The sequence below is a fragment of the Stigmatopora nigra genome, chromosome 4 (assembly GCF_051989575.1).
Source record: "Stigmatopora nigra isolate UIUO_SnigA chromosome 4, RoL_Snig_1.1, whole genome shotgun sequence".
NCBI classification, from domain to species: Eukaryota; Metazoa; Chordata; class Actinopteri; order Syngnathiformes; family Syngnathidae; genus Stigmatopora; species Stigmatopora nigra.
Genome location: NC_135511.1, coordinates 4,538,763 through 4,555,668, shown reverse-complemented (window position 1 = coordinate 4,555,668; position 16,906 = coordinate 4,538,763). Strand labels below are relative to the sequence as shown.

Here is a 16,906-nt window from a genome sequence, read left to right as displayed (position 1 = left end):
ACGACAACAAAAACAAAACAAACAAAAAAACCATACAATTTCCCAGCCCTAACCAATAACAAGACATGGTTTTCCTACCAATTATATTTTAGTTGAATTGCATTGAATTGAATGCTTTTATTGTCATTATACAAGTATAATGAGATTATTTTTTTCATCATTATTTTATTATATATTATTACTTTAGTACTGTGGTAGTTATATGTGTGTCATCAAAGTCTCAGAACTGGTTTAACAATGACTGATTTCCATCTAGTTGTACCATATTGGTTCATTAGCATTCCGAAAACAACAAATCTAGGACTTTTGCACTATAATGGACCAGGTATTCATGCGTGCGGTATTAATAGCCATTCAAGCATGCTTGTGTCCGTCTCCTAGGATGCCCTCCAGGTTACATGCAGGCTAAGACGTCTATTACCAAGCTCTGCCAACGGTAGTCTAACAACCTTCTCCCAATTTATCTGTTATCAGAGTTTGACAAGTTTTAATTGCCGGGTGTGGAACACGGGGCTGCCCAAAATGTCCCTGCAGCTCGCTTACTAATTATTGACTTCGTGCTTGAGTAATCACATGTCTTATTGTTTCCTAATTGCCATTTTTACAATAAATTAAAGGCCGCCCTGCTGTTAAACAGACACGGATCGATGCATCTATACTGCCATGTACACAAAAACGTAAAAGAGAAACCAATGCCGACCTCCACGTGTTCGTAACATAATTTTTTTTACTGATGGAGCTCATTATTTTTTATTAATTCCTCATTACAACCATAGTTCAGGTTAAAATGCCTTCTCCGAGGGGCAGCCAGAAACAATAGTCCTCGGTTGTAATGTCTCAAAATAGATAATACTAATGGACGTTGTTCGTTCCGCCTGCAAAAATGCATTCCGAAACATTGCATATATAAAGAAGAATTAACATCACAATCAGTAGTAGAAGTCTAATTTAGGACAGATTTGGAAGCATATCTCCTGCAAAGGTGAGTAGACATCATTAGTCTTTTCATAGAAGGCTGCACTGGGGGGAGGAAAATGTGGCCAAGCCAAAACCACAGCGTGAAATATTTCTACCAGATGATGGAGGCGGAGTTTTTGGCAGTGGGCTCCTGTCATTTCTGTCAAATTTTATTTGAATGGAAACTGATGCATCGTTCTATTAAAAGACAAACATTTGTGCAATTTTTCCCGCACCAGACATTGAACCCAGTTCCAGTCGATTTGACTACGCTGTTCCGATGAGACAGTATTCAGTGGAAAAGGCCCTGGGCCAGTATTTTAGAAGCTTTAATCCAGATTAAATCCCCCACCTTCAATTTTCTTTCACCGTTCCATTCTGTGCCAGAGTAATAAATGATTTCAACAAATGTCATCATCTTGGGTGTTGCCCAAACGGTCTTATCACGAAGCGTCGAATCTGATGTGCCAATTGCTTCAAAAGGCGTAGAGATTGAATTTGATGTAAATTTGGATGGCTGAAAATCCCCCTTTCATGCTTGCTGAGTTGAGAGGTGAATTTGTGGTTCTTCAAGTAATAGGCCTATTTCAACAAATGTATGCAAAGACTGCAGGGATGTACCCACTGATACGCATACAGACTAACCTTTATTTTACCCATATGTGACAAGATAAGAAAACTCTACACGATACATCTTGCATATGAATGCAATACTTTAGAAACAAGTTTTTTTTTTTTTTTACCTTCACAATGGTCACAAAGGGAGGCTCGGTTGTTGATTCTGCCAACTGATCCGACCCCGCTTTCGGCGTGGCGGCCGGGTCGGCGAGAGACCCATTCTTGCCGACCATGTAATCCAGTCCGTATCCGAAGGCTTGAATAGCATTTGCTGCAAGAAAAATGTATATTTGCAAGTGGTGTCTTAACCAAAAAGACCATATTAGTCAACCAATGTAGCTGTTTTCATTCTTCTTCCACTTATTTTCAATTAGTTTGTCACTAGTAAATTTCCAACCTGTTTGAACTGGGAATCCTCCCAATTAAATTGGATTGGACATCTAGCACCGTCAAGTTAATAAATTAATGAGCTCCTTGATTGGCATTGATGGTGAGGAACCAGATCTGTGTTGGACTGTCTGTGAATACCGTTTTAATAAAAATTAACACAACTATTTCATAGTATTAAATGAACTACATGAAGTGCGACTGAGTGAGCTAAGATATTAAATTCATTCATCCAATCATATTCCGTGCCCCACATCCTCATAACGCTTTTGGGAGTTGCTGGAGCCTATCCCAGCTGACTTTGGGTGAAAAGCAGACTACACCTTAGATTGGTCGCCAGTCAGCTGTAGGGCACCTAGAAACAGACGACCATTCACACTCACAATCATAACACCACCAGCGGGAATCGAGCCTGTGGCAGCCTGCACCAAAGTCAGGCGAGTGAAGCACTACATTATAAAGCAGCTAGGTATTAAGTTGTGGAGCTAATTCGCCAAGGTAATAACAGTTCCAAATTAATTTAAATACCCTAAAAATGACTGTGCAAGTCTTTTTTTGTCTCTTTATGCCCTGCTATTCCCTTGTTTGTCTATCCTTTATACGGAAGAATACAAGGAGTTCTAGTTCTCAAATAAATGTTAAGATTTTTTTTTACTTTTCATGTTTTATGTAATATTTACATGAAAAAACAATAACAATTATTGAATAATTGTCTGATTAGTTTTTTTCGAGATTATATTTTCTTGTGATCCAGGTTTTGTGTATCTAAAGTCCGAGGGTGAGTGGAGCGGAATGGAAATGTATGCAGTGGCCCTTAGTCACCGGGAATAGTTTAGATTAGAACTTTATTTTGTCCCGTATTCGGGAAATTTCTGGATTGCAGTAGCAAGACAGACACAAGACTCACAAGACATTGTAGACCTAGGTAAAAAAAAAAGCAGCATCCCCCGTGACCCTAGTGAGGATAAATTGATTCAGAAAATGAGAGCATTCGTACTAATTCATTCGGCTTGTCCTATGTGGAAATTAAGTTATCTGCAGGTCTGTTCTTCTCCCACTCAGTTGGACACTTAGCTCTGTCAATGCCATATTACTATGATGTTGGACACAATCGGACCACACTACTACCAACAGGTCAGTGGGGGAATTGCAGTGTTCATTGAATCTTCCAGTTGTTTCCCTCGCCAGTTGATCGACGAAACAAGGGCATTTCAGGAGCCACAAAAAGTAGAGGTGAGTCCAGCACCCCTGTGGCCCCACCCGTAGAACAGCTATCCTCGACTTCACCCAGTCAACCTGATACTTTGGCCTCTTTTTATGGACTACAGTTTTCAACCGCCACACCTGTTCACACCAATGTCCCCACTACTCAGGCGTGACGTTAAAATTAAACTATCGTCCATTACACCCTGCCTTCTCCGTCGCTTGCTTTGGGGCCCTCCGCCCACAACCGTATCAGTGTTAACATGTGAGCCAACTGCTTGGTCGCCCGCCCAATCTTTGGCAAGCGAAGCTAAGGGGGAGATGTTTGAAGAGGTAGCCATGAGCCAAAACGTTTTGATTCATAAGTGGGATTTAGAATTGTATGCCAAACTAATCGAAAACAAACTGAGATTTGTGTTTTCAAATCTGTCAACAGGGAGGCCGCTCAGGATTTTTTTTTTAGAAACATTGGCCTGTCTTCAATAATCAAAGATGGGCTCCTTACGGAAATGCTGCTTGATTGTGTAGTCAATTTAACTTTCTGCAAGAAAATCCTAAGGGATTCAATAGACGTGCTCATGAAATCTTTGCTTGGTGTCCTCCATTCAATAAAGCCGCATTCATATGGTTGGTTCGCCTGCAAATGGACGCCATTGCAGTGACACACCCACACTTTGAGATGATGAACCCCAATTTGTTTTTGCGATCTATGCGCAGACTGAGGAATGAATCCTTTTAAAACAAGCCCGTTGTTCGTCTCTAACGGGGCAGTGTTAGTGCGTGAATACATATGAGCCGTTTCACTTCGCCTTGGGTGCATTTGTTGTGTCTAAGCACATGTGCGAGCCTCTGCAGAAATGTGATAAACCCCCGTTCAGTCAGCTTTTCAGACACGTGGCAAAATGGTGGCGGCGTACCTTTTTGCTTCTGTAAAGCACGAGCCTTGTGTCTCATTGCTCGGAAGGGGGGGGGGGGGGCTGATAATTGCTTAGCAACCATTACCATTATAAAATCAGCATATAGAGATGACTGAATAGATTTTATACCACTGGTCACATTCAGTTTACACCTACGCAATACCATATAGCCGCAGACTTTACGTTTTTCCATGCAAACATGAGCAATGAAAGCCAGTGTAAAAGCTGCCTAAACGAAATGTGCCTTTTATATAGATTAGGACGCAAAACTATTTGTTAACTCATTGGCTGCCATTGCCGGCGAAAGACTTCTCTGGATGAATGCCTTTTAATTCAGAGCAGAAGGATGAAAAGAAACAATACGTGGTAAATGGATGTGAAAAAGTTCAGATAACAGATGTTCATTACTATAGCTGGAATGAGAACTTGCTAAAGTTGGTGTATAAATAAAACAAAAGGTTCCTGAAAAATAATTTTGAGTGAACACACAAAATACATTAAGTTTTTTCTTAACTTTATTTTGTCTTATATTCTTACTATTAACTTAAAAGTAGGGGCCAGGGAGTAAGTTATTTTTTTTTTTGCGAGAAAATCGGAGATTTGATTTTGAGGCCTGATTGCCCAGCAAGTTGTGCAAAGATATGTATGTTACTGTGCCCATCCTGAATTATTGTTTCAGCATTAATTGACAGATTTCACATTCATCACAGGTCTATTTCTCTTGTCAAAATAAATTGGGAAGGATAAATCTCTCAATTATTGTACAATTATCATGAAATAATAACATTTGTTATGGCGAATTGGGATATATTTTTCCAATATCACCAAGCACTATCAACAGATATGTGTAATGCTGTATCCTCAGTTAGTCAAAGAGTCACCAAAATACTTTAAGGGACAAGTAAAAAAAATAAATAAAAAAAATTTAAATTTTTTTTATATATATATATATACATAAAACACTCAAAAACAAATACATTTACATGACATTTTGGGTCATAGAAGTCACGATGTTTGCAATTTTTTAAATTTCGAACTAAACTTAGTTAACTCATTGCCAATAGGGAACGACGACCACTTTATTTAAAGTGGCTGTGAATGCTTATCTGACAGTTCCATTGAGAGCTGTAGATCTATTTTGATAATTCGCTGCCAGCTCTCCAGGTCAAAATGCATGTCTAATTCTGTCAATGGCAGTCAATGAGTGGTGCCTTATGAAGAAATGAGATCCCCTTATGCTGCACTGGTAATCTTAACTCCAATATTCCCTACCATCACATAAATACTCATTTATAATTAATACCACTTCACAGTAGCTGTGTTTTATTGGACGTGTATGCAAATCCAATAGTTTTAAATTATAACCTCCTTGACAGGTGAATAAACACGAACATTATTATCACGGTAAAGGCAGATTTTTTTTTCCTGATAGATAGTGACATACCTAATGAATTATCCAATATGTTTATCCTTGGAGTATGTAAATAAACATACCACCTTGAATTGTGTGTTAAAAAATATGTATACAGTGTTCCCTCGCTTATCGCGGTTAATGGGGACCGGGACCACCCGCGATAAGTGAATTTCCGCAAAGTAGGGATTCCCCTTCAAAAATGCTTAGTTTGAATTTAATTTAAAAAAAATTATGTATTTATTTTTTAAATTTTTTTACCCCCTGTATACAGTACACCATATAAAATACGGGTAGAGTGAAATTCATGTTATAACAAAAAAAATATATGTTGTTTCAATGTAATATTTTTAAATTTTTTTTCAAAAAAAAATCTGCGAGGCTCTGAGTCCGCGATAGCTGAACCGCAAAGTAGCGAGGGAACACTGTAGATATTCTTGAATTAATTTTCGGAACCACCTATTCTCACAAGGGTCGCGGGGGGTGCTGGATCCTATCTCAGCTGACTTCTGGCACCAGGTGGGGGACGACACCCTGAAATGGTGGCCAACCTTTCACGCTCATATCTAGGGGCAATTTCGAATGTTCAATCAGCCTACCATGCATGTTTTTTTGGAATGTGGGAGGAAACAGAGCACCTGGAGAAAACCCACTCAAGCCCAGGGATAATTTGTCCACTGATAACTCCTTGCTGTCCAAATGAATTGGACGTCTACATTGTCATGGGAGCCAATGAGTCAAAGATTCAGCATTCTGCATTACAACCTTCTTTAAAATTCACCCCCTTCTCCCCGATGTGTGGAAGTTTATCACCCTCGGCTGCAGAGGGGGGAGATGCTGCATTTTCGTTATTTTTCAAGACGCCTCTTCAGTTGCGAGCCTCATCCTTCATCCTGCACATTCAGCTAAAACAGAAACCCTGCAATCTATTGAAATGGTTTGAAAGCATTTATCCACACAGTGGAACATGTTAAAGGTGCCGCCTAGCACCAAGAAAGGATTTTCCGCTTGTGACTTGAGGAAGAGCCAAAATGTTTTAACCGCAGTTGCTGTCTACATGAACAAGAGATGTACAGGAGATATGTAATATTTAATTTTGAAGCACATTTTTTTACGACTTTCGATAAGCCTGAGATTGCTTGTGAAAATTACATGTAAATGGTTTCTTTTGTGTTGAGGTCTGAGCAAATGTGGCTTGCAAGGAAGAATGAAACACAGAAAAGAAATGTCTTATTTCGGACTAAATTAATTCACTATAATTCCGACTTTATTAGATGGAAAGGAGACGTCTACTGAAGTTGAATGAAAGTGTAGAGCTGACAAGTTTGATGTTACATTAATCCTTTCTTAGACTTTATTTTCACTTTTTACTTCCACCATTGGAATGAGTATTTGTCTATGCTTTATGTGAGCTGGCATAGCAAAGAGATATAAGACAAAATGGTTCATTTGGTGAGCGTATCTTTTGTACCGCACATAATCATAAGGGTTAAGCTGTAGCCTATTCCAGCGGACATCAGGAGAAAGGCATATTATACCCTAGACTGGTCACCAGTGAGCCATAGGCCAAACAGAGATGCAAACGACCATTCGCACTCACAACCATACCGCCACCAGCGGTAATCAAGCCCCCACCAGCCTGCACAGAAGTTAGGCAAGTTCACCACTACAATGATCATCAAGCGGCCCTAATTTTATACATATTTTAATAATTCCTTAACATTATTCAAAGCTAAAATTTGACACAATTTAAGTGAATTCCAGGGGGTTAGAAGTCTGAAGCTGTACTCTAACATAAATCTACAGTGCGAAATTGGGACCATTGCAGACTATTCTAGGTCAACTGTTTCAATTTTTAGTTCTGAGTATTTAACTGTCCTTGAGTTAAATGAACATGAGTCATGAAAAATAGGTGTGTCTGTCTTGCCGATAAATAAAGTAAGCCTGAGTCATGAACAATAAGTCCGTATTGCCCTCAACTGGCCGATGATTCCGCTGGATACAAAAATAAAAAAACTCTTGCTTCGAGGATAAAGAGATGCTGGACAATGCATCTTAGCTATCAGGTTGCAGGTCGCTTGCTTTGTGGATGTCAGAGGAGCATGACCGCAAAGTTTGTGTCCACAAGGACAACAACAACAACAGTCTGAGTGTTGGAAAAAGAAAAGTCAATGTGGGAGGAAACCGGAGGACCCGGAGAAAACCCACACAGGAGGACCGACCTGGATTTGAACCCAGGACCCTAGAATGTTGAACAATTAATAAAGTGGTACCTCAACTTATGAAACTTTGATATCAAAATAATTTTTCCAATGTCCGATAATTTTAAGGTACAAAACATGAAAAGAGCTATCGCATATATCATTTAGATTAGATAAGATAACTTTATTCATCCCGTATTTGGTCAATTTTACTGTCACAGTAGATGTCACAAGACATAGACAATAAGTAAGAAATAAATAAATAAATAAGAAAATAAGCGTGTGGCATGAAAAAAATAAATACATAAAAAATAATTTATATATATATATATATATATATATATATATATATATATATATATATATATATATATATATATATATATATATATATATATATATATATACATATATATATATATATATATATGTATATATATACACACGTACTTTAACGTTTCACATTTTACCTGTGTGTACAGGTTGCTGACAAAGCTCAGCAATTATACATGCTGATATACCTCATATTAGAGTCTATTAACATGTATGGTAGCAGTAGGGAACGGGCATGAAAATCCATTTGTGCTAAAGCTTACTGCGGACAAGCCAAATTCATAAAAGCCTAGCTAAGGAACGCATCAGACCTTGCGCATGGCGAATGCACCACGAGGAGCATCACGTGGCCACATAGTACCAATGTGAGTGACGGGGGAGTGAGCGAGCAAGAGAGAGAGATTTGAGCTAAGTCAACCCCTTCAGCCATGGCATGTTTGAATTGAGGTGGAGAAGATTGGTCTTTTTTATTTTAGTTAGTTCATTTTAGTTAGTTCGGTTTTGTGATATCATTTAATGACATATGTTTACTGTTTTTGCATGCACACATACATTTGCAAATATATTTCATATATAAGTGGCATACTTTTAGCATTTTAAAAGGGTTTATAGTGGCTAATATTAATTATTGTAGAACAAATTATGCTTATTCAATGTAAAATGCTCCTATGCTTATGAAAAATCCAAGTTACAAAACAAGTTCTGGAACCGATTAATTTCATAAATGGAGGCAGCACTGTATTCAATGTAGTATTTTATTTAATCCTAAATGAATATCCACATTATTATAATATTAATATAAGATATATTAATAAATAGAAACTCAAATACACTCTCTTATAGCCCCAAGTAAGAAGTAGATTTAGTCTATTTTTATTTCATAGTAATATGGCATTAACTGAGCTAAATGCCGAATTTATTTAAACGTACAGAGTTCTTGGAATGAATGCTTGTCTTTAAATGCCATTGATGGCGCTAAAATGTCCAATGCATTTTGACTGGGAAGATCAACTTGTACGTCTTGTTCAAACGTCTAGTTAAATCAGTGCTCTGTTAATAGTTAAAATCCCAGTTTTTTATATTATAACAGTACTAATAAAACCCATTAAAAGTTGACTTACTCAAGCAAGTGTTGTCAGTGAAGCTCCGTAGGAAGTTGGCACATTCCTCTTCCTGGTTTCCACTGCCCTTACAAGTGCACCATGGCGAGACGGTCCAATGGGTGAAGCTGCTGTCCACATAGTTGGGCGTCATGTCGGTCCCTGCGAAGCCATCCACACACACTCAGACACCACCGCATTTTATGTAGAGCGTATACCATCTATGGGTCACTAATGGATAGCATTTATTGCAAATAGTTTCTAGAAAACAACGACGCGGGAATGACATTGCACTGTTGTAGTTTTTATCGGAAGCGAGTGCTCGTCATAATACTTCATGTAAAGAGGCCATTATGCTTATGAATATTTTCGCTTTAGGATGTCGGCCGAGGACAGCGGCGCGGCAAAACACTTCACTTTTTTTGAAAGGTCTGTCAGCTGGAGTCAGCCATGTCATCCACTTTGTGTGAGCAGCGTGACTTATCTCGTTGCTGGGTGCAATCTATGCAACTGCGTGCGAAAAATGAATTCCAATTCCGTACCGAGTATAATCTCCGAGGAGCCCGGATGTCGACACCGAGGTGCCGTTATCAAAAATATGGACGCATTAGCCAGTGCACATTGTTGGAGCAACATTAAATATGAGCAAACAGATGGTCATCAAGTCTTTTAATTAAGTAAACACGCTCTCTATGCCTGGCTAATTACTTCTAGTAGTAAACCGATGGCCACGTCGCTGGGGGAGATAACTTAGCCGCCTGGGAAAAGCTGACAGCCTCACTCTACCAGATAAAAAATAAATAAAATAAAGCCAAGGCTAGGAGACTGCAGCACTGCTCCTTCCTCTCCTGACCCCCAACTATCGTCTGTAATCTCATAGTGCTGCTGACATTTGTGAGTTAAGTATGGTGAGATTTCCCAGAAAACGTTGCCCCTTCCCAAACAAACTTTCGCATCGCGGCGGTGATACTGACCGATGAGCCTGGTGTAGGAGGCCAGGCAGGCTTGGTGGTTGTCTTGGTTGGGGCAAGTGCTCACGGTGGGTGGCATGCTGCGGCAATTTTCCATGAAATCAGCCAACCTGGACCTGTGCAACAAGCGTATCAAGAGGACAAGCAGTAAGAAAGACAGCGAGGGCATGAAAACAAATGGAGCAGAAACACATCTTGAATCATACACAGAAGCCAAAACTGTCATATAGATGCTGAAAAGAAAAGGCAGTTCATCCTGGTCTTTCATCTAGTGACATTTCACCCATTTGTTTTGTATTTAGAAAATGATACGATATGATGCAATCTTCTTATTCTGTTCTTTTATTTTTCATATTCATAAGGGAAAACTCTTCGTACCATTTTTTACAATTTAGTCGGAATTTTTCATGACCCACAGAATATTGTTTTCTATGGCAATATGAACAGAACTGACCAAAATGAAAATTAAAAAAAAAGTTTGTTCTCTTTTTAGGATAGAATAATCCCAGATTTTGGCCAGAAAAAAAGACACATTTTAAAGATAATTCGATTTTTTTTGCTTTTATGACTTTCTTAATGTAAACAACAAAAACATGGGAAATTATTTAATATTAAATCAAACAAAATTACTGTAATATTTTTTAGGTTTAAGGTACGTATTCTGATGATGAAATACTATTTTTTTTAAATAAACAAATTATTTTTTTTTTTATTTAAGAAATATATTTACAAAATAGTTTAAGGAAATAAATATTTTATATGGAGAGACACAAAGAATAGAACTCTGTGTAAACGAAAATCTCTATGATCCAAATCAAGTGATCAGTCGCACCCTAACAGTAACAAATAATATTTTCAGTGTCTCAACATTTGAAAAATGACACGCATTAAGTTGATTCATCGTATTTGATTTTACTGACCACAAAGCAAGCCAGAATTGGCACTCAAGTCCCGAGATTGATCTAAAAAATGTTCACAATTATGTTTTCATTGTACTTACAAATATAACCAGCTTTCATAATTGTCTAATTTGAAACGCAGTAACATAAGTTTTAACTGAATTATGTGTATGCATGTATAATTATGCTATATGTTAAAATGTTCATATACTACATAAGAAGGTCATCAACTAATTGACTACAATTGAAAGTGATATGCAATGCATTTGAACTGGGAGTAGCTGGCAGTGATCATTTCATCTCCCAGTTCAATTGCATTGGATGCCTATCACTGTCCATGGTGCTGAAACATGATTTCATGAAATTAACATGAAAATATGATGTCCTATTAAAACTTTGTTCATATATATCACAATTTTTCCAGGATGAAAAGCATATGATTCACAAAATGCACATGTATTTTGTGGCAGTCAAACAGGTGGAGTAAATACCAACTAGGACTCAGAAAGAGTCTTGATTTTCGTTTTTTTGTTTTCCCTATCTTGACAACATGCACAACCAACCTGGCAGTAATTAATTAATGTAGGATGAGAGCGTTATGCTTCTTTAGACCAATTCTTCCACGATTATCCTTCAAATCTCAGCCATTTCCCAAAATTCACTTTAGGCGTCAACCTTGGGTGCCGATAAAAGTGGTGTGTCAGTGTGTGCGTGTGTTTTTGATGTTGTTGTTCTTCACTGTGTTTGCGATAAGAGCTTTAAGTCTGCCGAGGCCCCCAGGGTGGCATTGCTAATCCACTTAAGTAGGTTTATTGGGAGGAGCTTGAGCAAAGTTACTCTGTCTGTTCTCTTCACGTCATTGGTGCCCACTATGTGAATCACACTTAACTCTCCTCAACCACACTTCTTCTGACCACTTTGTCAAGATATTGCAACAGAGTTAAAGTTGCTGTAAAAGTCACAGGTAGTTTAGTAGAATTTTCAACGCTTTAACCCTGATAAGAATGTCTGATTAATTGAGTTGAATTATGATAGTGTCAACACATTTTGCAAGGCTTATTAAAGAATCAGGAAAGTGTTTCAGGAGACAATTTTAAATGTGCATTGTCACGTGTTTTTGTATGTAAAAGAAGTTCAGGTAAACTAAATGTAGCTGTGGGGAAGAGTCCAGTTTGAATTTTATTCAGCACTCCAAAATGGATTCATTTGGGTCAAAACTTGGAATGGAATGTGAGTGTGACATTAGCTAATCTTCAGAGATTTTTTTTAAATGTCATGAGACTCACACTGTGTCTTAAAAAGATAAATTCCAAGTGATTTTCTTTCATTGACTTTGAAAAAAAGGGTGGCAACGATGACAAAGAATAATGATGAACTTAGATTAAAACAGTGGTTCTTAAACATCTTACACCAAGTATCAACTCAAAAAATTCATGGCTTGCCAAGAAACACCATCAAGGCCAACATGTATCGTCTGGCTTCCATGCAGCAGTATTTTGGATGATAAAAATTACTCATTTAAATAGTCAAGAGTGGACAAGGTTTCTGAAAATGTTAGTGTGATGTTTTTTTTTTTTGTCAGATGTGCACTTCTGTTGCCGAGTAAAAACTGTAATTCAAGTCAGCGAGGACAGGCTCCAGCTGACACCCAACCCTAATAAGGACAAGCGCTCTTGAAAATTGATGGATTGGCTATTTCCAAAATCATATTGTTCCTGAAATATGACCAATTTGAAGAAAACCAACATGCTGATTGTGTTTGACTTGTATTTTCGGCTAAATTATCATGAGATTCTGCTGTTCGCTTCGATTAACAAAAAAAAAAGACTTTTTTTGTAACAAAACACTGCTGTCTTTACTGGGCTTTGTAACTAGCACGGCCATCCGAGCTGAATGTTTTATGCTTCACTTAAGAATGTTTTTTTAAAAACTTTGTTTTGCTGTGCAACAAGGGTATACAAATTGAGCCTCATGCGTCTTGAGGGGACAATATTTTCTTTGTTGATGTCTTTTACTAAGCCTTCAATGAGCCCACCTCACAAAAGGGAAATCTTATCATGATGATGGTCTTCTTCAGGGGCGCTTAATCATCTTAATGCCTCAAAACGGATGGGAAAATAATCACCTCGTGCACAGATACTGTGTGTACCCCCTGCAGATATGCTGCCTTTTAACAAATGTGATGAGTTCATTAGCAAAGCGAATAAAGGAGATGAACAAACTAAATGATGTGTTACAACATCCTGACTACACTGTGTGATCTATTTGTGGGATCATACAAAATACCGTTTTTTGTTTTTTTTAACGGCGTAACACGATTGTACAAGGCCTCATAAAAATGTTCAAAACCCCTAAAATGTTAGTAGGGAGTCAGGAAAATTATGGCTTCCTGAGTGTAGTGTAATACTTTTGTTAGCGGTAAATTAAAAAAAAAAACATACAAGAACGGTTGTTTTGTTTTTAATTGCTAATTCTCAGTTGCATACTTTTGCATCCAAATCACTTGATTTTTTTTCAGGATTTGTAGATATTGAGTCCCATTCCAATACCTGGGCAATTTATTGTGGGAAAAAAAGCAAATTCAAAAGTTAAATTACCCCATAGTGCATACATTAGAACCCTAGTACGATGCTCTCTTAACATTGGCATCCTATGATCACAATGAGAATGTTCCCCCAGTGGTGTTTACTTCTGCTCTAACACAGTATAAAACATGGGTATGTTTCTATCTTATAGAAATATATTTGTAAATCTCAAGACTTTTGCTGCTTTTATCCCTTAAAAAATCTTAATTTATTTTTCCTGATTTCATTTTCCAAAGAAATCTGGCTGATTAGATTGGCCACAAAATCACATTCAGAGTGAGGATGGAATTCATGAATTTACCAATGTAGTCACTGACTGTAGGAATGACCAGGATAACGAGAGTTCCAACATGAACGGAAATCTCTCATCTCATATCCCCCTTAGGTTCGCGGGGAGTGCTGGAGCCAATCCCAGCTGTCTCCGGGCCAGACGCGGAGGACACCCTGAATTGGTGGCCATCTTATCGCAGGGTAAGAGGAGACGGAAAACCATGCACGCACATACCCATACCTAAGGGCAATTTAGAGTGTCCAATCAGCCTACCGTGCATGTTTTTTGGAATGTGGGAAGAAAGTACCCAGAGGAAACCCATGCAGGCCCGGGGAGAAGATGCAAACTCTACACAGATGGACATGACCTGGAGGCCGACGCGCTAACCACTCGCTCTACCGGGCCGCCCTGAACGGAAATTATGTGTTCACAATTTGCGTCTTCCCATTTTCTGTGCGTGATGAAAGAAGATACTGATTGAAATACACCTGTTGCGTGTAAATCAGAAGTTCCATCTAAAAAATTGAATATTGTCATTTACCTGAAGATTGGCTGCATGACACAGACATGTGAAGTCTGACATAAACAAATCCCGTCCGCATTTTACCACCACTCCACACTCGGTAAGTCACCATTTTAAATATGCAGTCGTTGTGCATAAGTGACACTCAATCACGAATGTATTACCGTGTGGCTTCTCCGTACATTTTTTTTTGTGCTGATGTTGAGCCTTTTGCCATTAGTGCAGGCATGTCAATAATGGAAGTCTGATGATAGAATTCAAGAAAAAACATGGCGACATCCCAGACAAAGTGTATATTAGTATTTTGCCACATCCTGCGAGTAGAGTCGACCAAGTTGTATATGTTGAGGTAGGGTTATAAGATAAGGATGTCAAAGGCTGTCCTTCTCCTGGCACTAGAAAGTTGGCAAATCCTACCTCAAACTACCCAATCAATTTTGACTGGGAGAGCTGGCAGCAATCAATCACTCTCTCGCCTCAGCAAATGTTCGCCGTCAGTATAAACGGATTACTAGGTTTCTATCGTTGTCATTGGCGGCCTTTGAGCGATTCATCCATTCATCTTACGACTCGCTTATCCCCACAAAGTTTGCAGGGGGTGCTGGAGCTTATTCAAGCTAACTATAGGCACCGGGTGCACCCTGAATTGTGGCCAGCCAGTCACAAGGCACAAGAAGATGAATAACTATTCATGCCCACACTAGGAACAATTTAGAGTGTTTAAACAGCCTACACAACATGTTTTTGGCATGTGCACCCAGCGAAAACTGCAAAGCCTGGGGAGAAGATGCAAACTCCAACCAGTGAGGACCCACCTGAGATTGAACCCCCCAGAAATGCGAGGCCAATCCAAGGAAACTGGAGTACCCAGAGAAAATCCACGCAAGCTCGGGGAGAACAATGCAAACTCCACACAGTTCTCAGAACTGTGAGGCTGATGCGCTAACCACCCATCCATCAGGTTGCCCACCACCTCATTTCATTTTCTCAACCGCTTTATCCTCATTAGGGTCGCAGGGGGTGCTGGAGCCAATCACAGCTGACTCCAGGCCAGAGGCGGGGGACACCCAAAATCGATGGCCAGCCGATCGCTGGGCACAAGGATGCACAATCACACCCAGACCTAGGAGCAATTTAGAGTGTCCAATCAGCCTACCCTGCATGTCTATGGAATTTGAGAGGAAACTGGAGTACCCAGAGGAAAGGTTGCCCACCAATGAGTTATTATATTAAATGACACTAAAGCTTGCTCTCTAAATGCTGACATCAGGAAAGCTAAAAAAAATCTATCTTGTTTGTTTTGTATTTGGACTTAAAACCCTTATTCAGCTATGTATACATGTACTGTTTTTCCCCACATTTTAAATGCAAATAATGCAACATAAACAGGGGTGCGTTTTGTTGGACTGTTAGCAGGGATTGTTGTGAAAACCTTCTGGCCTTCTTGTGATTAAAACAAAACAGAAAGCTGAATGCTTCCATTAATTAATGGTTCGATACACAACCACATTTTTGTGTTCAAAATTACACGTACTGTGTATTAAACGCCTTTAAAGTTATACGTATCATATTTAATAACACTCATTTTGCAGCTCTCCACTTGAGCAGAATAATATTTGTTTTCCTGCAAACTAGCATTAGGCAGACCGCTGTAGAGTAGTTAACACATCCGTCGCACAGTTCTGGGATCAAGCGTACATCCCTGGTGGGTTCTGATATTCTTGAGTGGGGTTTGCATGTTCTCTCCAGGCCTGCATGGGTACTCTGGTTTCCTGACATATCCCAAAGATGTGCATCGTAGGCTAGTTGAAAACTCTAAATCCCTCCAAGGTATGAGTGTGAGTGTGCATGTCCATCTCCTTGCGCCCCATGATTTTCTGTTAGCCAATTCAGGGTGTTAATCTCTTAGTCTGTATTGAATTGAATTGAATGGTGGAACAAGTGGTTAGTGTGTCTGCCTCACAGCTCTGGGGTCCTGGGTTCAAATCCAGATCAGGTCCATTTGTGTGAAGTTTGCATCTTCTCCCTGGTGCTCTGTGGGTTTCCTCTGGGTACTCCAATTTCCTCCCACATTCCAAAAACATGCATGGTAGGCTGATTAGATACTCAAAAATGCACCCAGGTATGGGTGTGATTGTGCATGGTTGTCTCCCACCTCTGGCCCGGAGACAGGTGGAATAGGCTACAGCACCCCCCACAACCCTAATAAGCATAAAGCGGTTCATAAAATGAGACGAGGTGAATTGAATTGTGTGTGGGAGTGATATGACATCGCAAAATAGACATTAGCCAGCTATTTTTGTTATTGTTCCCCATTATTTTAGGTTTGGCAAATTTGTATGATTAAATACTTTGAGCAACAATGATATGAATGTCCTCTAAACTAGGTGCTGATCTTCAACTGATCAAATGATTCCAGCCAGCCCCAATCTCGCGCTGTCAGTGGCAGTCAGTGGGTTCAATGACTGCCCTAAAAAAGTTTATTGGTTTGGGCTTTAAAAGCCCCACATACAAAGCGAAAATAGGTTTT

General features: G+C 39.1%; 1 protein-coding gene across 1 annotated transcript in view; it reads right to left on the bottom strand.

Moving 5' to 3' along the window:
* Nucleotides 1–16,906, bottom strand: part of LOC144195339 (GDNF family receptor alpha-2-like) — a 70,793-nt gene that overhangs the window by 7,025 nt on the left and 46,862 nt on the right. The window contains exons 5-7 of the mRNA XM_077714908.1: nucleotides 10,102–10,214; nucleotides 9,149–9,289; nucleotides 1,701–1,846 (exon numbers count right to left, since the gene is read on the bottom strand). Of these exons, the coding sequence (XP_077571034.1) occupies nucleotides 1,701–1,846; nucleotides 9,149–9,289; nucleotides 10,102–10,214 (400 nt within the window). The remainder of the gene's footprint in view (nucleotides 1–1,700; nucleotides 1,847–9,148; nucleotides 9,290–10,101; nucleotides 10,215–16,906) is intronic.